This window comes from Aphidius gifuensis, linkage group LG2 (genome assembly GCF_014905175.1).
Source record: "Aphidius gifuensis isolate YNYX2018 linkage group LG2, ASM1490517v1, whole genome shotgun sequence".
Taxonomy (NCBI): domain Eukaryota; kingdom Metazoa; phylum Arthropoda; class Insecta; order Hymenoptera; family Braconidae; genus Aphidius; species Aphidius gifuensis.
Genome location: NC_057789.1, coordinates 17,899,815 through 17,922,761, shown reverse-complemented (window position 1 = coordinate 17,922,761; position 22,947 = coordinate 17,899,815). Strand labels below are relative to the sequence as shown.

Sequence of the window (22,947 nt, the reverse complement as noted above, 5' to 3'; positions counted from 1 at the left end):
ATACTTGACACGAGGCAGTACTGTGCCTCTTGATTATTTATTATATAATGTCACTATAGTCATACAAATGACTATCATGTACAGTAAGCTTGTTTTTACTGTAAATTTTTTGACTAAAATACTTGCCATGTAAATTTTATGACTCAAACAAATTTTTATTATAGATTCTCAGTTGCAATATTGTCTACCATAATCTTTTCTTACTCCCCACCGATTTTGATATCGTTAATTTATCAAAAATTTGGCGTTTCAGGTAGTCATTGTCAGTAGAAGGAGCCCGAGTAGAAATTCAGTTCAGGATATGATCGAAACTTGATCAAGAATTGATAAAAAAAAATTATTTAACAAATCATTTTTATTCTCTTTTTTTCATTGACTTAATTAATCGTTTATTATTACTGAGATAGAGTGAGAATTAGAAAGAAAGATACATGAAGACAAAGAATATAAACAGATAGTTGTAGAGCGAGCGGTTAGACGGGATCGAACCTACGAATAGCGGGTTACTATTCTAAACGCATGCTTTAGCCTTCTCGGCCACCAGACGATCGATGCAATGGAGATTTTTCATATTCTCCTATTTTAAATTCAGTCACAAGAGGCAAAACCGAAATTATAGATTTGAAGAAAAATTAATCATTGGAAAAAAAATAATTGTACAGTATAATAATTATTCCTAAATAATTATTTTTGACTATATACATTAATTAATAAAGTACGAAATAATTGTTTGGAATTTATTTGTTATAGTTAATGTAATAAAAAATTATGGACACATATTGAAATGAACTATTTAATAAAATGAATATTATAGAGCGCTGTCATCAGCTGTATATTTTAAATATGATAAGACTTAGAAAATATTGATCACTTGACCAAGTTTACTTGTTCAGGATGTGATCAAGATACTTGATCCTATCTTGAACAGGAAGAATTGTTTGAGAAACTTCTATAGAATATTCAACTTGATGATTTTTTGATTTGACCAGGTTCACTTGATCAAAATGTGATCAAGATACTTGATGCTATCTTGAACAGGAAAAATTGTTAAAAAAAAAATTTATATTAAATCATCTAACTTGATGATGTTTTGATCAAGATTTGACCCGGCTCACTTGATCAGGATGTATTAAGGTTACTTGATGCTATCTTGATCAAGTTAACTTGAAATTGAACGCAAAAAAATATTTTGATCAAATCCTGATCAGGATTCAATCAAGATATCTCAAATTGGGAGCATCTCAAAAGCCAATCCGATCCAGAACTTTAACTTTTTTTTGCGAAATAACAAAAAGTCACATAAAAAACGAAAACAGTTTAGTTTAGTGTCCTATGGAACACTAAAAATGTAACTCTTGCAATAAAAAACTTCTAAATTCTTCGGCGATACAAAAACAGTTTTTTTTCTGTTTTTTACCGATTGATGTTCATGGATTCGACTTTTCCTTAGGAATAATGTAAGAATAAAGGGGATTCTTGAGGGAAGAAGTAAATGAATCTTATTTAATCGTCTGCTCTTGATGTAGTAAAAGAATTCCTGATAGTTATGGATAAAAAGATACAAGTTATATAGTTATTTTATTTTTCTAATCATAATATTGATATAATCCGAAAAAAAAAAATTGTAGTTGTAAGAGAATTTTACTCCAAAAAGAATCCCTTCTTGCCTGAGGAAGTGAAAATGATCGAAATGGCGATTTTTTTTTTAGTGCGTGATCTACGCTGAAAATCTGTATTATTGTATGACTGATTAAAATTATCCTTCTCCCAGGTAGAAATTAAAGTCAATTTGAGGACTCTTATCTGGGCCTGGGCTGTTCAGTATTGTAATTATCATCGATCGTATTCAATCCCAAACTTAGTCGTAAAACATTATGCAACGTTAATGAGTGAAGAAATCTATTTTTTGATTTTTCAAATAAAAGATTAATTTTTTTTTTCGATCCTACCTTTTATGACTGTTGCGGAAAATCCGGCTTTCTGAACTGATCCATCACTTACGAACTTAACAAAAAGTTCACTTCCTGTTGATCGTAAATCGGGTGGTACCTTATAGCCGCAGTAGATTCCAATCAACGGTGAATTTTGATTATGGCCGTCTCTAACTTCGACGTAGTCGTACACACAGTTATCGTGATTTTCAATTTCAAATGCCTGGAACTTTAGAGCAACCTGATAATTCTGAGGTACAGACAGTTTCCAAACACACTCCTTGCCAGATTGATACTCTTCGGGATAATTCGGTGATTCTAGATGATCGATGCTATCCAGTTTAACGTAACCTCCACACAATGCTTCGTAATTTGCCCTAAAACCACGATAGCCACTGCGGAGACTTGTAGTTACATAAGTGACGAGCATTCGACTTCCCGTTGATACAATAGACTCATGGATTTTACCGCTTCCACAAAATCGACCTGAAGTGAACATGTATATTAGATTATTAGTCTGTACACTGAGAAAAAAAACTAACATTTTTCGCTACTACTTTCTAATAAAATTTATTGTCCCGCGTGGCAAAAGCTGGTTATTTTGTAGGTTAACATATATTATAATATAAAACATAAATTTCACTGTTCATGCCATTGAATATTGTATTCTGGCCAGCTGAAGATTACTGAACCAAGCACAGTAATTTTGAATCGTACGATATATATAATTATAACACAGGCTTGACACCGGCTTGAATTATGGAGGCCTGTGTGAAGCCGGTTAAAGACAACGGGGACAGTCTTGTGTCAAGCCTGTGTTAACGAGGCTCGTGTGAGGCCGGGGAAAACAATGGGCACAAGCTTGTGTCAAGCCTGTGCTCCTCAGGCTCGATACACGACCCTCGCACAAGCCTGGCACAGTTGTTCAAGCCCGAGAACTCCTACCTGGGTAATTTTTATTTTTAGTAACCCAAATAATAAAAATGGTCGATAATATTGGGTTACTAAAAATAAAAATTACCAGTATATCGTTGAAATATTGGTCAATAGATAAATAAAGGAATAAATAATTCAAAAATGATACTCAAAATTGAATTTTAATTGTATTGTATAACCTGCATGATCAATTATAGCCAAACACACAATACCTACACTGTGAAAAAAAAATAATTAGTTTCACTATGTTACTATAATACCGAGGGACGTTTTCGGAAATATGGTTTAACATATTATTTTTTATAATTTTTTTTACTATGTGAGCTTTAAATTTTACTATAGTAAAATAGTAAAAACTACTCTGCTAAGGTAAAACCGGTTTTTATTATGGTTTTAGTAGACTTTACTTGTTCAATAGATAGTCTTCACTATACCAATGATACGAACAAACATAAACTTTTCACTATGTTGTGTGTTTAAATTAACCATGACCGTGAGGGACATTTGGATAAATGAACCGTACTATGGAAACCTTTGAAATGTGCTATGCAATTCGTAGTTGTTACTATATACAAAATGGTAAAAGTTATCAGGTCTGTAGTTAGTTTCACTATGTTAGCATGAAAGAAGAAGGGAATAAAAGGGAATAAATAGACATTTTCGATTCTTCTACTGTTTTATATCTAAATAACTATTTCAGTAAACCATCGGAGTTCAACTCCAGAAACCCGGGTTTGAATCCCGAGTTGGGTCAAGAAATAGACAAGTTGAGAAACATGTATAAAGATAATAATAACTATTATAAAAAAATTAGCGTGTTGCGAGTACGCGCGGGGGAAGTGAAACTTCTTTCGGAGTAGTTGCATGTCACGCTGAATATTAATAATAATAATAATAATAATAATAATAATAATAATAATAATAATATTAATACTGACAATTCAAATATAAATATTATTAGTTAATAATAATTATTAGTATTTATATTTCGAATATTATTATTATAAATTTTATTATTTAATATTTATATCGTCACATTAATGGAAGAATGGCGTAAGTGCCATTTTTAGGAATTTTTTTTTTTTCTAAAAGAAAAAGAGGCGTAAATCCTTGGACATACGCCCTTTATCCTTTATCAAAGGTTGTTACGCCCATTTTCTCTTTTTTTTTAGTATTAAAATTAGATGAAAACCCCGAAATTTATAAATTTGCACTTACGCTCTTTTTCCTTTAAAATTGATGTATTCGGCACTTACGCCCTTCATCTTTTAATGTGACGATATAATTGATACCATCGACATTATAACTAATATTATATTGATATTGATGTTAATCATAATATTATTGGAGTTATTATTATTTATAATAATATTATTCATATAAAATTCCGTGGTGGACGCCGTACGATGCGCATCTTCTCTCGTACATATTTCACCAAATTTACAATTTTTGATTTTAAAAGTCAGTTTAATTGCCAATTTGTATACTGTTGATACGGATCCACCAGCTAAACATAATATTGTATAATATAAAGTGTTATTTTTAATAATTAATAGTTTCTTTATATATCAAATGAAGAGTCGGTTGGTAACATAACCTTTCAGCCGTCATTGACTCAGTGAAAATTTACACATAATTTTAGTAACATAATTAAATGTTCGTATATTATTTAAACTATATAGTGACTAACAACTTGATAATAAGACGAATAAACATTTATAAAGTGTCAGTATAATTAATTAACTGCAAAAACATTAAAGACATAATAGCCAAGAACAAGAGTGGCTTCTGTGCTAATTTAATTTTTGGTGGAACATCAAGTTAATTAAAGTGTGTTAATATAAAACAATTTGTTTAATTATCGAACATTTTTTGTTGTTCCTTAATTTGTGGTGTATATTATTTTGGTGTATGTCAGGCATATAATTATTGCTGCATTGCATAGACATCATCTTCTGGACCTGGTGATTTGGGTGTGGTCCTCTGAACACTCTGCCTTATCTTATCTTAAATAACTGCAGATAGTTCTTAATCTTACCACTACCAGCACTTTGTTATTCTGCTCTACATTACCTACCAAGGTTATAAATTATAACACCAGGCGTCACTACTTGTTGTTATCAATCAGCTGTACAGCTGTATTATTATATATACAGAATGTCAATAGTGAGATCTCCAACAAGACGTAGCACATCTCTGGACCTCAATGGTGATGTGTTTGGTGCTAGTAATTTCATGTTAATAAACTCGCAACAATCCAGCTCCAATAGTACCATGTCACAAACATCTGGCTCAACCATTTCTGTGGCTGATAGACGTCCTCTTCGTCCGCGTAAAAATACAACATCTACTTTAACTACTGGTACACAAATGGCTAATGACATTACACTTGATCAGATCAAGAGTCTTCTCGATCAACAAACTGTATCATGTGAGGCATCAATTGATTCTAAACTAAATTGTATTATTGATACATTTAAATCATTTACAGTTACTGTAAATAAAAAATTTGCAATGATTGATGCTGAATTAGGTCAGGTCAACAACAACATACAAGCACTAAATACAACAATTGGCAGCAACACAACACAAATCAAAATTAATACATCAACTATTGCTGATAATAAAACGAGTATCACTCAAATGAGTGATGATATAAATAATGGCAAATTAATACTGGAACGTATGCCAAACGTCATTGTTTTTGGCATACCCGAAGACCCAGATAATAATTTAAATACTAATCAACGTATTGTAAGTGATAGAGGTAAAGTAAATCAGCTCATAAAGTCTGTTTTTGATTCACAACCAAGTGCTGGTACTGTCAAAGTGACCTCGTCACGTATTCACCCTCATTCTGGAACTTTGGCAAAGGCTAGAATGAATGGTGAAATTTAATAGTATTTTCTATAAAGATGTATTTGTGCAGAGGTTTATGGAGTTGAAGAAATTAAAGTCACTGACAGGTTGGATGGCCACAGTGGCTATCTCTCAGGACTTTACACCGGCTCAACTAGCCCAAAGACGTCAACTAAGATCTCAATTGACTGAAAATGGTATCACAAATCCAAGGATCAGGTTCATCAATGGTGTCTTCAGGGTCATGAACAACACTTACCCAACATCGTGATATAATTAATTATTAAATTACTATTTTATTAATATTATTGTTATATTATTAATTTCGTTATATTATCATGTTATATTATTATTCATTTTGTTATGTAACTAATATATTGGTTATCGTTGCTACAAGCTAATTACAAGCTTCTTGCTACATCATACTGATTTGAAATGGTGTCAATCATCTTATTATAATGTAATGGCATAGGGTTATTTGTTGTATCACTTGATTATCATATCACTTTGCTTCAGATTATAATTTAATAGGGTCAAATTGTTTTTCTATTCTCTTTTTTTTTTCTTACGTTCTCTGTCCTCCTCTTTGCCTTACTGTCATTATAAATCAAATAATAAATCAATGTTAAATTTAGTGTAATAGTAAGGCAGATGTCTCGGTATGTAAAACAATTTTCCCTTTAGATTAAGTTTAAAAGTTTCTAACGATAATTAATTTGATGCAACATAATCATATGTAATTACCCCTTTCTTATACTAGCTTTGTAGCACATTTGATAGCTAATATATCATATTATTATTATTATTAATGTGAAGACTCGTTTCTTTTCATATACTATTGAACTATTATTCTAATATTATCTAATTGTTATACTTTTGTAATAATAATTATCTTAATCATCATTATAAGTTGAGTAATGTGATCCATGCCATAATATAATTATTGTAAATAACATTTATATCTCATATTTTGATAGATTGTAATATTATTATGTAATATGTACTAAATTGCTTACTGCAATTTTATCCTGATTCCAATAATGGCCTCTTGCCGCTGGGATATTAATAATAAATAAATAAATAAATAAATAAATAAAACCATGGTATAAATAAAATAATAATTTCAACAATATCATCGATAATAATAATATCAGTGATATTAATAATATTAATAATAATATTGACAATAACATTCATATTGATAATTATTAGTATTTATATTTAAAATATTATTATTGTAGATATATTATTATTAATATCAATACTATTGTGAATAATTGATAGAATTATCAAAATTATTGTTGTTATAATTATCATCATTTATATATATTTATAATATGAATAATAAGAATAACAATAATTTTATTGTTATTATAATAATGATTCTTTAAACCAGCGGGATAACTATTGCTTTATACGTTTAAATGAATTTTTTTTTAAAATAAATTATTTAAGTATTAAACTCAGTTGAACTGTTTAATAATATGTAAATAAAAAAAGAAAAGTCGCACACGCATACACACATAGCAGCTGACGCTCCAAGTTTATCCGCTTGTGGCCGAGCGTATACCAGATTACCAGAGAGTATACGAGAGCGTGTGACAGAGAGTATAGGAGAGCGCGTGACAGAGAGTATGCGAGAGCGCGTAACGCTAGCCGGGCCTCGAATTTTTTTGCTACCCTCCGTAAAGAAGTTTCACTTCAATAATTTAAAGTTATTTTTTAAATAAACAAATAATTCTGTTTTTTTTTTATCAAAAATACAAATAGAATAAAAAGAAATGTACTATTGAACATCGTAAATCTCATCATGCAACATAGTAGATTTAATGAACGCTAGACTTGACTATGCAACATAGTGCTTCTTAACAAGATATATCGTATCTTTTCCAATTCAAACATTGTAAACTATACTAGGATAAAAAAATTTTACTATGTGCATAATACATGTTATTATTTTTTCGAAAACGTAACGAGTACCAGAAAAAATAGTAAAAATAATTCTTTTTTTATAGTGAAACTAATTATTTTTTTTTACAGTGTACATAATTTTACCAGCTTAATTTTTCCCTTATCTACATCTTTTCCTTCGCTCCATTATATTATCAATTACAAAAAAAATTACCACAAACATCAGAAAAATATTGATAACTGAAAAACTAATCGAGATATCAAAATGGTTATCTGTAATTTTTTTTTTATTTAACAAATTTGATCGATTGCCATTATTATATTTAAAAAAAAAATTGTGAGCCATCTAGACTCGCGGAATATGTGTAAACATCTTCGGCGTGTTGCTGTAATTTAAAATAATGATAATAATTGGAATTGATAACGCTTGTCATTTAATTTCTTTGGTGACTTGATATTTTAAATTATTCAAATAAATTGCATTAATTTCATTTGTTAAAATACCAAAGAAAAGCAGTAGCTAAGAGAAAGATGAAGCTAAGGAATTATTGCAGCCAAAAAAAATAAATGGTAAGCATCAATAGCATATCAATACTTTAGCTTCATTTTTTCCTTAGCTACTGCTTTTCCTTCTGATATATATTTTGTATAGAATAGAATTATTAATTATGAATCAATAAATTTATCCTTGTTTAATTTTTCAAAATAAATTATATGTATTTTATTTGTTAAATGAATGAATAAAAATCAAGGAAAAGCAGTAGCTAAGAAAAAGAGAAAGCTAAAAAATTGATGCAGCCAAAAAAATTAAATGGTAAGCAACATCGATTCTTCAGCTCCGTCTTTTCGTTAGCTACTGCTTTCCTTTGGTTTTTATTAATTTATTTAACAAATAAAATACATGTAATTTATTTTAAAAAATTAATAATAACCAAAGACAAGCAGTGGCCACGGAAAAAATAGAGCTAAGGAATTAATGCAGCCAAAGAAATTAAAAAGTAAGCTGCATGAATTCGTTAACTCCATTTTTTCTTAGCTGCTGCTTTTCCTTGGTATTTTGATTTATTTATTTGACAAATAATATTAATATGATTTATTTTGATAAATTAAAATACCAAGAAAAAGCAGTAACTAAGGATTTAATGCAGTCAAAAAAATTAAATTGTAAGCAACACTAATTTTTTTTTATATATAAAGTAAATATAATTTATATTTGAATTATATTTTTCAAAAATATAAAGTGAATTATATTTATATCTGATTAATTTAAAAAAATATAAAGTAAATTATAAATTTAACTAGAAAGATATAAATTAAATTTATTTTGTATTTAAATACATTTTTCTAAAAAATCTTCCTCAAGTTGATTACGATTAAATCTTTAATCTTCAAATTTTATAGTTAAAATTGTAAAAAATAAATATACTATAAATAAAAATAAATATATTATATATCATTTTGTATTTGAAATATAATGGCGAATATTCGGTTTTTTGTAATAAATTATTTACTAATGATTATAATTACTAATAATAAAAATTATTTGTTATATATGTGCAGCTGAAACGTTTAACTGACTAATGTTTAGTTAAAAAATCTTTTTTTATTGACTATACTATAGTACTTACAAAAATTTACAAAAAAAAAAGTAAATCGAAAAAAAATTTTAGTTATATCTTTTTACGAATTTAAATGACGTAAATTTTCAATTTTTTTTATAATTTTGAAAAATATAATTCAAATATAAATTATATTTATACTTTTAATTTAGAAAAAATATAAATTAGATATACTACTATAATAATTAGATAAAATATAAATTGACAAATACTTAGTTATATAGGTGCAGCTAAAAAAATATATTTTTAGATGAATTATAAAAAGAAATGTCAAAATGCCTGTCTCATGAAAAAAATCTCACGACTTGATATGATTAGGATAACTACAAATTATTCAGAAAATATGAATATTATTAAATTATAATATAATTAAAAAGTAATATATGCAGCTGAAACGTTTAACTGACTTATGTTTATGAAAAAAAAAAATTTTTTTTTCATTGTCTATTTACAAAAAAAAGTAAATTGTAAATAAATTTCAGTTATACCTGTTAGAATATGTAAACAATGTCATTTTTAGATTTTTTAAGGTAAAAAGTATGTGTTTCATAGTTTAATTGAAAAAAAAAAATAAAGTGTTATAATTGATTCATTATTCAAAAAAAATTACAAAAAAAAAAGCGAAAAGTAAATTTTGAAACAATTTTGATTATGTCTGTTCAAATAGGTATATATTTTGAATTTACTTAAAATTTTTTCCAAATATAAAATAAATTTATTTTGTATTTTCATTGAATATATTGTTACGAATATGAAGTTAATCGCTCCCTCCTCCCTTATGATAGACAGAGAAAGACGATAGAATTAGTTAAGAACAAATGACGACCTTAGTAACGGGAAAGAGATGAGAGAAAGAGTTAAGTTGCAGTTGCAATAGAATAGCAAATGAATAAAGACCTATTAATTTAAATAGAAAAGAGATATCTTTTATTTTAACCCGAAAACGTAACATTGGTGTCAGAAGAAAAATTAAAAATAAAATAGAAAGAAAGGATTAAATAATAAAATAAAAAATATAAATTCATCAAGATATTTGAATTGAATTCTATTTTATTTTCAAAATAGTGAAACGCTCACAGAAGTAATATCAAAAACAAAAATACAAAGAAAATAACGTGATTAATAAAAAAAAAAAAAAAAAAGTGATTAATTTGAATCAATATTAAAAAAGTGACCAACATCTGAATTAAAATGGCAAAAAATTTACCAGAATTCGACGATAAATTAAATACATTTAGAAATTTAATCAGAAAGGAACTAGAAGAATCAAGAAAAATAATGAGAGAAGAAATAATACAGTTATTTAGAGAAAATAATTCAAATCTAGAAAATAATAATTATAATAATAACAAATATAGCAAACCATCATAAATATGAAAGAACTATTCTAAAAAATAATTATTATTGTGATAAAAACAAGACAAATGGAGAAAAAATTAATAAAAATAAATCTGGAATTGTTTGTTTCAAATGCAAAAAATTCGGCCACTATGCAAATAGTTGTGATAAAAGTAAAAAGAATCATTAAAATAAAATTAACTAAATAGTTTACATGGAAACAGAATTTATGCATACATGAAATAAAAATTAGAAGTTCTTACTTTAAGTAAAAAAAAGATGGGAATTTTAAAAAATGACCCTCGATGGACTGAGGTTCCTTGTTTCAGGTAGGAAGCAAGGTTAAAGGTAAAAATGGCCCTCGATGGACTGAGGTTCCTTGTTTCAGGTAGGAAACAAGGTTTAAGGTAAAAATAGCCCTCGATGGACTGAGGTTTCTTGTTTCAGGTAGGAAACAAGGTTTAAGGTAAAATAAAAAAAAAAAAAATGGCCCTCGATGGACTGAGGTTCCTTGTTTCGAGTAGGAAACAAGGTTGAGAAATAAATAAATAAAAATCCTAGGTAAAATTTTTAGTCACTGCCTTGGCATGATTCCTTGGAATCATGGCGGACGTGTTGTCCCTTTGATGAGAAATTCTCATCAATGGCCTGTATAAGAGCATGAATGTGACTTGGTTATTGATGGGTGTACACCACAAATTAAAATACTAGTAAAAATGATAATTGATGTTGTTTGTTTTCAAAGGACGCTTTGAAAACGAATAAATAATAACCATAATTATGCAAATTATATTTTTTTTTAGGTTTTCTTAATTTACTTATTTAGGTTGATATTATACTACATGGAGGAATAATTAAATTGCAATCATAAATACAATCAATCATCTATGAGAAGACAAATATCTAGGAGAAGAATAAATCAATAAAAAAAAGATAGATTGAATGAAGATATTCTATTGACTGAACAAAATTGACTGTATATATTAAATATAATTGTAAATGTTGTTCGTTCAGGGTTTTTACATTGGGTTTTCCCCTGAACCGTGAGTGAATACTGAACAACATCTTAGGATAACTCGAGAATCCCCAGTGGTCAAGGATCTGATTGATACAATCGGATTGAACATTCTTGAGCTTTAGGTTACGGATTGTCGGGACGACAATCTTCATTGGGCGGAGGGTAGTGTTACGAATATGAAGTTAATCGCTCCCTCCTCTCTTATGATAGACAGAGACAGACAATAGAATTAGTTAAGAACAAATGACGACCTTAGTAGCGGGAAAGAGATGAGAGAAAGAGTTAAGTTGCAGTTGCAATAGAATAGCAAATGAATAAAGACCTATTAATTTAAATAGAAAACACTCCAACTGTCACCCGCGCCTAAAGATGTTTCCACATCAAAAAAAACCGGAATTTTAAAAATATTATAACTCGAAAACTATTCAAGATATTGAAAGTTTTATCGTATCTAGATTATAGTATTCGTTTCTATAGAACTTAAAGTTTAATATTCCAGTTGAGCAAGACTCATAATCGAAGATAATGATTTTAGTTAATTCTAACTTTAATTCTTACGTTAATTCTTGTTTGTACGATTAAAAAAACAACATGAAAAAATGCTTTTTTTGGTCATTTTCATAAATTATCTCTATGACTTGGCAACGTCGATAAAATGGCGGAAGGTGCGTAAATTCAAATGCAATATGTGTATGGAGTTCAGTATAACTTCTCACTCTGTTTAACATGCGCTATCTTTGTCACGCATTCAGTATGACAACTTTAAAAACAGAGCGGTGTTGCTACGATTTTTACGGAATTTCAAAACTATAAATAACGAAAAAAAAAATATTAAAAAAATATTAATGGGTTCTTGAAGCAATTAAAATTAATATTACGTACAAATGAATTCAATAAATCTTTATCTAAACAAAAAAAGAAACACAGTTTTTTTTACAAAAAGGAGCGTCAGGTATTCGAAACCCCCACTAATTATGTGATTATAGTAATTCTATTTTATATTGATATTTATTAATTTTTTAGATACAAAAAGATATAATACCAAAATAAGTCAAGAAGGAAATATTTAACGCATATAATTAAGTCTTAATCTTTGACAAAATTTTATACTTGACCCCGCCCGGTTCTTCCCAAATAAAATTCAAAGCCTAGACACGTCTCGACAACAGAGTTAATGGTATTTTCTAATTATCCATTATTATATATATATACATATATATATATACCCTTCACATTTTATCTAGGCTTAGGACTGGCAACGTACAATCTTGTTAACTTGCCGGCATGTTTAAATATATATTTATATATATATCTATACATATTACATATATATACTTTTTTCGTCAATCAACAATTCAATAATGAATGTGTATGACACAATATGACACGAGCGCCGAATATATATTTTACAGTGTAAAAGGTGGTGTCCACTATGCAATTTTCCCAGATATCACCAAAAAATCTAGTTGAATTCAGTTACAATGCTAATAAACTAAGGGTTTAAACTCACGATAAGCCTAGTTTCGCTTGTAAAGCGCACTAGCATGTGTAACAAGTTAGGGCTTAAACTCACGACAAGCTAACGTTTGCTTGTAAAGCGCACTGAGCACGCGCAACAAGTTGGATTGTGTTGAACTTGTAAACATGACCGTCCTAATTCCCATAAAACTAGTAATATGTCCCCAGCCATCGTGGTTTTTCTAGTAATTTTACGTGATGCGCATGCTTAGATCATTCAGAATTACGTCAGCCATGTTTACAAGCAAAAGTTAGCTTGTCGTGCGTTTGAGCTCTAAGACATTAATTTAATATAATTCAAATACTTTTCATAGATTTTCAAAAAAATCACACTTGTCACGCTCTATTCTTGTCTCTTGTATATGAAACTACTATAATAAAGTCGCGAGGTTGTGACTGCGCATACATTTATGTTGAAAGTGAACGACTACTAAATTTCAGTAGATCTGCATTGGTATATGAAAGTCTTTAAATTTTATTTGGGAAGAACCGGGCGGGGTAAAGTATAAAATTTTGTCAAAGATTAAGACTTAATTATATGCGTTAAATATTTCCTTCTTGACTTATTTTGGTATTATATCTTTTTGTATCTAAAAAATTAATAAATATCAATATAAAATAAAATTACTATAATCACATAATTAGTGGGGATTTCGAATACTTGACGCTCCTTTTTGTAAGAAAAACTGTGTTTCTTTTTTGTTTAGATATCACATCTTTTTGTAAAGTCCTTCAATCGTTCGATAGAAAAAACCATAATATTAAAAAGTATATAAAATTACTTGGTACCATCCGTATTAATTTTGTTCGTTCTAAAAAAAAATATCTGAGCATTTTTCGCATTACTTCGCCAGTTTTTGCTAGCAACGAACAAATTATCGATTTTTGTCCAGCTAGTATTCTTGCGGAAATAACTGACAAAATAACTAACTTTATACGTAGAACCCAATCAGCGCCAAATTGGCAAATTTAAAAAGCTCGAGATACAGGACATATTTTGTCCCATTTCTAATGTACGGAGTTGACTCTCCTTCTTTCTAGTCTTCTTGCTAGAACCACAAAGTCAATTTTAAAAGTGGGTATTCCTTTGATTAAGCAATTATCATTTTTACTTGACCATTTAAATTTATTGATGTAGAGTAGACTTAAAACAATGATATCATTAATTTTGAGAACTTCAATCTTTCTTAGAATTTTCATTGATCTAAAACAATCGACACATGTACCAACCCCTTCGGACCACAATGATAGTGATTGATCAATAAGTTCTTGTAAAGTGAATGTGTTATTTTTATTTGGTATTAAAAGATTTATCATAAATTCGTTTGACAAGGAAACATTCACATATGAACGCGATTTACATTTTTTCTAAATACTTTTGTTCGTAGCTACTACTCATTGCTAATGAAAAATGAATAACACCATAGAGCTGTGAAGTCGTAGAGACCGAGTGGAGACTCGATTCGTCAGTGAGCGAGAAAACTTACCGGTGAGGGAACTCATTCATAAAGCATAAAGCATTGCAGCAAAAACTTGAGTGTGAACACACCGCTCTAAAATTTAATACACTTGACAACAATGAAAAAATATATAAAATATCGATAATTGATAAAACAATAATAAATTAATATTAATAAGCCAAAAATAACAAAATATAAAATACTCTTTATTTAACATGGAATTATTTCAGAAACAGTTTTTTTTCGAAAATTAAAGGTTTTCTACAATCAAATAACCAATACTTGACATCAATTTTAGGGTGCGAACTCGCGACAAGCTAAAATTTCTGCTTGTAAACATGGCGGCTATAAAAATCACCAAAAAGTAACTAAATTTACTAAATTTATCGCGAATCCGTGATTTTAGAACAAGCTTGGTGGTGTCAAGCTTGTTCTGCAGTCACGGAGAGACACCACGGATTTGCAGTTCTATAGACCGATGCTTCTGGCAGCTGATTTAGATATTCGAAAATAAATCCTTTCGTAAATAAAAATATTTTATATTTTTGTTTACATATGATGTAAAAAAAAAAAACTCAATAAAATTGATAGAAAGAAAAATAAACAATAACATGTGACTTGGGAACATAGCTTAAAGTATCATTATTTAATTTGCGCCATCGATGTGATATTGGATACTGAAGTAAATATAAAGGTTTCCCACACCATCTACTATTACCTTGCACAATTTTATTTTTATAATGTTGTCAAATTGCTCTGGACTTGGAAACCATATTGCTTTGATCTAATTTGGTTTTATAATGCTTGTCAGAGTGCAGTAAGGTTTTAAATAATCTTCAAAAAAAAGCGCAATTTATGAAAATGATTTTGAAGTTTAAAAAAAAAGTATACATCTTAAAAATCTGTTTTTATTTTTATTAAAAAGTTTCAATTAATTTATAAGATGATCAGAAGACAGAATATTTTTCACATCGATCAAATAATATATTCCAAAGGGCACAAGAAACAAAGGCACGATAAAGACAAAAGGATGTATAAACAAAAGGTTACGTTTATCAGCAAGCATGTGTATGTTGTATATTAGTACATTAGCACACCTGATGAGCAGGATTCGCGCCCATATCCCAACTTCATATGGCGCGCGCACCATCACTGCGATATGAATACTGTACTGTACTGATATAAATAAAGGTTCTCTCACACCATTCTACTATTATTGCTCAATTTTATTTTATAAGGTTGGCGAATTGCTCTGGACTTGGAAGCCATAATGCTTTGATTTAATTTTGGTTTTTAATGTTTGTCAGAGTGCCCTGAGTTTTTAAGGAAATATCAAGAAAAACGCAATTTCTGAAATTGATTTTAAAGTTCAAAAAAAAAGTATACAACTAACAGATCTGATTTTTTTTTCTATAAAAAGTTTGATATTAATTTAATAGGATGATCAAAAGACAAAATATTTTTATCTGATCAATCATATTTTAAAATAAATTCCCAAGGAATTGGAGGGTTAGGGTCAGCTCTATGCCGTGTATATTAGGCACAGTAGTTATCTCGTTTCCCCACTTTCTTTTTTTTTTCTCATACTTGACGCGAGGCACTGTCGTGCCTCTTAATAAGCACTCCTGATGAGCAGGATTCGCGCCCATATCTCAACGGCAAATGGTGCGCGCACCATCGCTGCGATATTGAATACTGTAGCACCATCGATGCGATATTGAATACTGTACTGATATAAATAAAGGTTCTTTCACACCATTCTACTATTATTGCTCAATTTTTATTTTATAAGGTTGTCGAATTGCTCTGGACTTGGCAGCCATAATGCTTTGATCTGATTTTGGTTTTATAATGTTTGTCAGAGTGCCCCTGGTGAAAATAATTTTGACAAAATTTGCCAAAATTAGTTAAAGTTTCCCAAAATCTTCAATTTTTGACAAATTTTCTCAAATTTTGTCAAAATTATTTTCACCAGGGGCGGTAAGGTTTTAAAAGAATTTCAAGAAAAACGCAATTCCTGAAAATGATTTTGAAGTTTAAATAAAAAGTGTACATCTAAAAAATCTGTTTTTTTTTTCTATTAAAAAGTTTGATATTGATTTTATAAGATGATCAGAAGACAAAATACTTTTATCTGATCAATCATATTTTAATAATTAATTCCCAAGGAATTGGAGGGTTAGGGTAGCTCTATGCCGATAATATATAGGCACGGTAGTTAAATCTCGTTTCTCCCACTTTTGTTTTTTTTCTCATACTTGACGCGAGGCACTCCCATGCCTCTTGATTAATGACCGACAAAATGTGATTGAAATTAAAAAAAAAATTTTTCCGAATTTGCTATGCCTGACTCTCTCCAATGTAAAAAGATAGGGCTTAGATTTTAGGCCACTCCTTTAAAAAAACACTCGGGTAACACGTTAAAGTATAAATCTAAACAAAAAATCTTCTCGAATTATATTTTTTATTGAAATTTTTTGAATTAAAAAGAAAATTTTTTTTTTTGATGATAAAAATTTGCATTATCGTATCGTCTATCGTGATTATCGTATAGTATCGTATCGTGATTATCGTCCATCGCGGCAACACTAGATGTATTTACAAAGTTTTTCCCAAATGGTGAAATATACTTTTGTTTTCTGTGCTCAACTTTTTTAATTTAAAACGAGATTTTTCAACACTTTTTTCGAATGTGTTCAACTTAATTGTCAGTTGACCAATGACTTCAGCATTAAATATTTCGCTGTCTTGTAATAATCATGTAACAAGATGATGAGCCTCATTCTGAATCATATCCAGAACGTTTTATTTGAGACACCATCAATTGATCAGTAATGTAACATAATCTTTTTTCTTCAATGTCATTATGACCACTTTTTTTTTAATTCGAAAGCTTCTCCAGATGGTCCTCTTTTTATATCACCTCTGCTTCATCTTCAATACTATATTTTCATTTTTTTCGATAATTGACGTCCGAATATATCAACACTAGACATTATTCCTCTTCAATATCCACTCAACGACTGTGCATTAGAAGCTACATGCGCACATTATATGTATGAATAAAAATTTGGTCGCTTTGGTCTCTCGGATCCAGTGTCACAATCTCCCATTTTCTTCAAAATTATAGATCCTATCGAGAAGCAAGTCTAAAATTTTTTTCTAATTTTTCTCGCATTATTTTTTAAGTTATTGTATGAGGCATTTCATGACTTTTCATTTTTTCCTTTTTTGTGACGATTTTTTTGCTATTTTTATGACGGGAGACGTGACTGATCGTCCATTCTGGCTTCCATGACCGTCCGTAGTCATTTTTATTTTTTGACTTGTTTCGTCTAGCTTTGCCAAGTTCAAAATAATGGACTTAGAAAAAAAGATAAATTTTACAAAAAAAAAAAACAAGTTTTTTTTTTTCTAACTTTTTTTTTTTATATCGCTACATTATTTTACTTAGCTGTAATTGTAACAAAACAATTAATATCTACATTATTTTACCAGCAATATTTTTTTCTTAGCTAGATATTTTACTTCCCAGGTAGGATCCCACAAGGGTGAATGGCCGTGCGAGGCTTGTTACAAGCTTGTGTTTCCTAGCCTTGGTGGACTAGAATGTGCCTAGCTTGGCACAGAGAATTTTGTCAGTCATTGCACAAGACTTGTTAATCTAGGCTTGTACCAAGTCTGTGACAATCGTTAATTCCAAGCCTTACACAAGGTTAAAAATTCCAAGCTCGTGTCAAGCTTGTATTTACAGTCATTGCACAAGACTTGTTATTCCAGGCTTGTACCAAGCCTGTGACAATCGTTAATTCCAAGCCTTACACAAGGTTAAAAATTCCAAGCTCGTATCAAGCCTGTATTTACAGTCATTGCACAAGACTTGCTAGTCCAGGCTTGTAACAAGCATGTGTCAATCGTTAATTCCAAGCCTCACACAAGGTTAAAAATTCCAAGCTTGTGTCAAGCCTGTATTTACAGTCATTGCACAAGACTTGTTAGTCCAGGCTTGTACCAAGCCTGTGTTAATCGTTAGTTCCAAGCCTCACACAAGATTAAAAATTTCAAAATTGTGTCAAGCCTGTTTTTCGGTCACTAGACAAGCCTTGTTAATCCAGGCTCGACACAAGACTGTCCCCTTGATTTTGCCCGCCCTCACACGAGCCTCGTAATACAGCCTTGTTTCAAGCTGGTGCCCATTGTTTCACCAAGCCCGACACGAGACTTGACTTATGCATATATTTAACTCAAAAAAAAAAAAATTATAGTAATTAGATATATAAATTTAATATAAATTTCAAATAAAAATTATCAGGCTTTGACTATTGTGTGAGGCATTCGCGAGGACTGTTTGTTTAGTCTCAATAGAATTTATTTATATAAAAAATTTTGACGACCACTTTTATCAATACCCCGATGGTCAACATGATAGTGCATTGGACTTCCACGTGAGAGGCCCCGGATCGATCCCGCGTCGCGTCCCTAGTTTTTCGTTTAATTATTATCGTTTAATAAAATTGTCTGAATTAAAAAATAACAATGTCGGAATTATTAAATTAACAATAATTATAGATTAACCATAATAATTTATTTATATTTTTTTAAAAATTGTTTTTGGATGCTCGAGTCAAGCTCGAGGCACGAGCCTTGGCACAAGGCTGGAATACGAGTCTTGGCACGAGGCTGGGACACGAGCCTTGGCACAAGGCCTGTCATCAAGCTTGTAACATAGGCACATTTCCAATCACTTAACAACCTTGGCACAAGCTTGTAACACAAGCTAGACACAAGCATGTGAGCCTTGTGCACAAGCTTGTGCCAGGCCTGGCACAATCGTTTACTCCTACCGGGGTTAGCTAGATTTTTAACTTAGCTAGATTTTGTACTTAGCTGTAATTGTAGCGAAAGAATCAATATCTACATTATTTCACTAGCCCAATATTTTACTTAGCTAGATTTTTTACTTAGCTGTGATTGTAACAAAACAATCAATATCTACATTATTTTACCAGCAATATTTTTTTCTTAGCTAGATATTTTACTTAGCTAGATTTTGTACTTAGCTGTAATTGTAGCCGAATAATCAATATATACATTATTTTACTTAGCTAGGTTTTTTACTTAGCTAGATGTTTTACTTAGCTGTAATCGTAGCCAAACAATCAATATCTACATTAATTTACCAGTAAAGTAATTACTTAGCAGGACTTTTTACTTGGCTAGATTTATTACTTAGCTGCAATTGTAGCAAAAAAAAAATTTAGACAAAAATATTGAAAAAAAACTAAGTCCCGTGTTTTGAAACTTGGCAAAACTAGCCAAAACAAGATGAAGGCAATGGGAAATACGGATAGTAGAAAGGCTAATAATCCACGATAACCCACAACGGGGTTCCACGGGGCTTTGGGTGGAATTTGGGTACAGCCTCCGGTACACTACTAATATCACACATTCCTAAATCATGTTCTACATAATCAAATGCTTCAGAAAATTCAAAAAAAACCCGAAGTGTTAATACAGTTGAATCTAGCCACTTCTCCAGCTACTTTATCGATAAACCGAAAAATTTATCTTTTTTTACTGTTTAATTCAATAATTATCACTTATCGGTAAGGTGGCTAAAACTCATTCATTCACAAGTGACAATCAAAATGCGCGTAGATAGATAAGATGAACTTTTGATTTTTAATTCTCTATAGCTCTCGCCAAGTTTATGTTTAAAACAGGAACGTTGGACTCATTTTTTAGAATCAAATTTTTTATTTTTAATCTGAACCTCGTACATGGAAAAAATGACCTCAAAAAATGGCCTTATTTTTTTTGGCCTCTTAAAAATGGCCCTTTAAAATGGCCTTATATTTTTGGCCTCTTAAAATTGGCCTTAAAAAATGGCCTTATTTTTTTGGCCTCTTAAAAATGGCCTCAAAAATTAGCCAAAAAAGGCCAAAAACCAAAGAGGCCATTTTTTAAAGCCATTTTTAAGAAGCCAAAAAAAAAATAAGGCCATTTTTTGAGGCCATTTTTAAGAGGCCAAAAATATGAGGCCATTTTAAAGGGCCATTTTTTCCATGTACGAGGTTCAGATCGTCTTTTTTTAAAACTATATTTCACCATGTTGCCATGGTATTTACGGCAAGCCGAAATAACAGACGAACTTCCCGGCTCTGATTATAATATATATTAAAAAATAATTATTTAGAAATAATTATTATATTGCACAATTATTTTTTTTCCAATTATTAACCTTTCTCTGAATCTATCATTTTCTTTTTGCCTCTTATAAGTGAATGTAAAATATGAAGATTAAAAAACTATACATTGCATCGATCATCTGGTGGCCGAGCGGGCTAACGCGTGCGTTTAGAATAGTAAGTCGTTGTTCGTAGGTTCGATCCCGCCTAGTTGCGCAAATTTACTTAATTATATGTCTATTCTTTGTCTCTGCATTCAGCACATCTATCTCTAACTCTATCCTAGGAATAATAAGTAATTAGGTGATTCAAAAAAAAAAAAAAAAGAAAAAAAAATGATTTGTTAAATAATTTTTTTTTATCATTTTTCGATAAACATCTTGATCAATCCTTGATCCATCTTTGCGTTACGTTTTTATCAATTCTTGATCAAGTTGTCTGATCAAAACTTGATCTGAATTCAAGTTGCCTGATCAAGTTTTGATCATATCCTGAACTGAATTTCTACTAGAGTTGTATTGTGCCAGCACAGTTATATTCGTTGTGCTGTGTTGCTAGCACAACTATTATTATTGGAAACTTCTTTCCATGCAGTCTAACAATAGATAACAAAAAACAAAAAGCATTTTTATTTTATTGCCACGATCATGACTGGAAAATCAATTTCAACTGCAATTTTTACTTTTCTTGGAGCAACATATGTCACACAGTTCCTAAAGCTTTCTAAAACTAATGACGGAGTTGTCAATGTTATTAATAAATTTAAGATTTGTTACCTAATACAGCACTCTTGTACCAGTATCCATCTCTTATCTCGATGTAGTCAGTTCGACAATAATCACTTTTGAAAATGTTGAGTGACGTTATATTAAGAGTTATTCGTTCACCATGAGTCGCTGTAATTCGCCATTCACATTTCTCACTATCAGTTGGAGTTGGAGTTGAATTGATTAAATTTATTGGAGATCCGAAACTGCCACTGTTATCCTGAAATGTTCTGCCACATTCTGAAGCAAAAATTTGAGTTTTGTAAGTAGCACCACAAACATAAAAATAATTTCTATGGCTGGAAAAATATTTTCTTCAACGATTAAAAAAAGCGAAAAACTCCAAAAGCCTCATTTTTGAGGAGATAAATATTGCTAACGAAAAAAAAAGGCTAAATCCAAGGAAATCCATTTTCCAATCAACAAAAAATGTACTTGCTTCAAAAATTCAATAAGTTCTAAAAAAAATTTAAATACCTCAATGCAACTTTTCTTTCCTACAAGAACAATTTGGTTAACTTTAATGAAAAAAGATTAAAAATCAAAATTTTCGGTTGGGAATAAGAAAACATGCATTTATTGAGAAATTTATTTTGGAAGAAAAATGAAAAAACATTAACTGCGTAAAAAATATTTACTTGATAAAATAGAAAATTTAATACTAAATAGAATATTATTATTTCAAATAGATAGAGATATATTTTCAATGATGTAAATTGAATTTACAAATCAATATTTATATTTTTTAGTATTACCACATTATTTAAAAAATTGATTTTCTAATCGGTTCCGGAAATTTATTCAACAGATCGTAAAAATATCATTCAAAGAAAAGTAAATAAAATTGGTTTCTAAGATTTTTACCTTAGCTATTGAAAAACTCTATAGCAGATTAAAGTGAGCCTTGCCTAAAATAACATACAAAAAATTTATCAACGGAAAAATTCCTAAATCCAAGAAAATTTTTCCCCATAACAAAATCGAAAAAAAACTCACTTTTGATAATAAAATGAATTGGAAAAGAATAAGAAATTCTATTTGATGTACATCAATTTTAAACTGAAAGTAAACAGAATTGTAACAAAAAATAGATATTATCTGCAAAAAAAAAAATAATTGAAATCACAGCATTCAAATGATTGAGTGAGTTTAAGGAGGTTATGCACAAATTACTCTTTTTTAAAAAAATATAATGAGAATGTTCTGAAATTTTGTACACAAGTAGATCTTTTCATTCTGAATACAACGGTATAATTATTTTCTTATGTTGATCGGTTAAATTTTTTGTAATTAATTATTGAAAATAATATTTAACATTGGCTCTTATGGAGATTTCAACCATTTTTTTCGGATAGAAAAAATGATGAAAAAGTCTTGAAAAAAATCACACATATACTAGAAA

At 29.7% G+C, this 22,947-nt stretch overlaps 2 protein-coding genes across 8 annotated transcripts in view; one reads left to right on the top strand and one right to left on the bottom strand.

Annotated features, from left to right (window-relative positions):
- LOC122849214 (tolloid-like protein 1) overlaps positions 1-22,947 on the bottom strand; it is a 250,085-nt gene that overhangs the window by 54,002 nt on the left and 173,136 nt on the right. For all 5 annotated transcript variants that reach the window (XM_044147866.1, XM_044147871.1, XM_044147867.1 and 2 more), the window contains 2 exons: positions 21,555-21,785; positions 1,950-2,417 (listed from right to left, as the gene is read on the bottom strand). In XM_044147866.1, the coding sequence (XP_044003801.1) occupies positions 1,950-2,417; positions 21,555-21,785 (699 nt within the window). The remainder of the gene's footprint in view (positions 1-1,949; positions 2,418-21,554; positions 21,786-22,947) is intronic.
- LOC122849235 lies at positions 4,259-6,533 on the top strand. 3 transcript variants are annotated; one of them, XM_044147911.1, is made up of 2 exons: positions 4,259-5,298; positions 5,401-6,533. In XM_044147911.1, the coding sequence occupies exons 1-2, from the start codon at positions 5,025-5,027 to the stop codon at positions 5,763-5,765; spliced, it is 639 nt and encodes a 212-aa protein (XP_044003846.1). In that variant the 5' UTR covers positions 4,259-5,024; the 3' UTR covers positions 5,766-6,533. The 3 variants fall into 3 exon arrangements, with proteins under 3 accessions (XP_044003846.1, XP_044003845.1, XP_044003844.1); XM_044147910.1 differs by having other exon boundaries at positions 5,359-6,533; XM_044147909.1 differs by having other exon boundaries at positions 4,259-5,634; positions 5,797-6,533.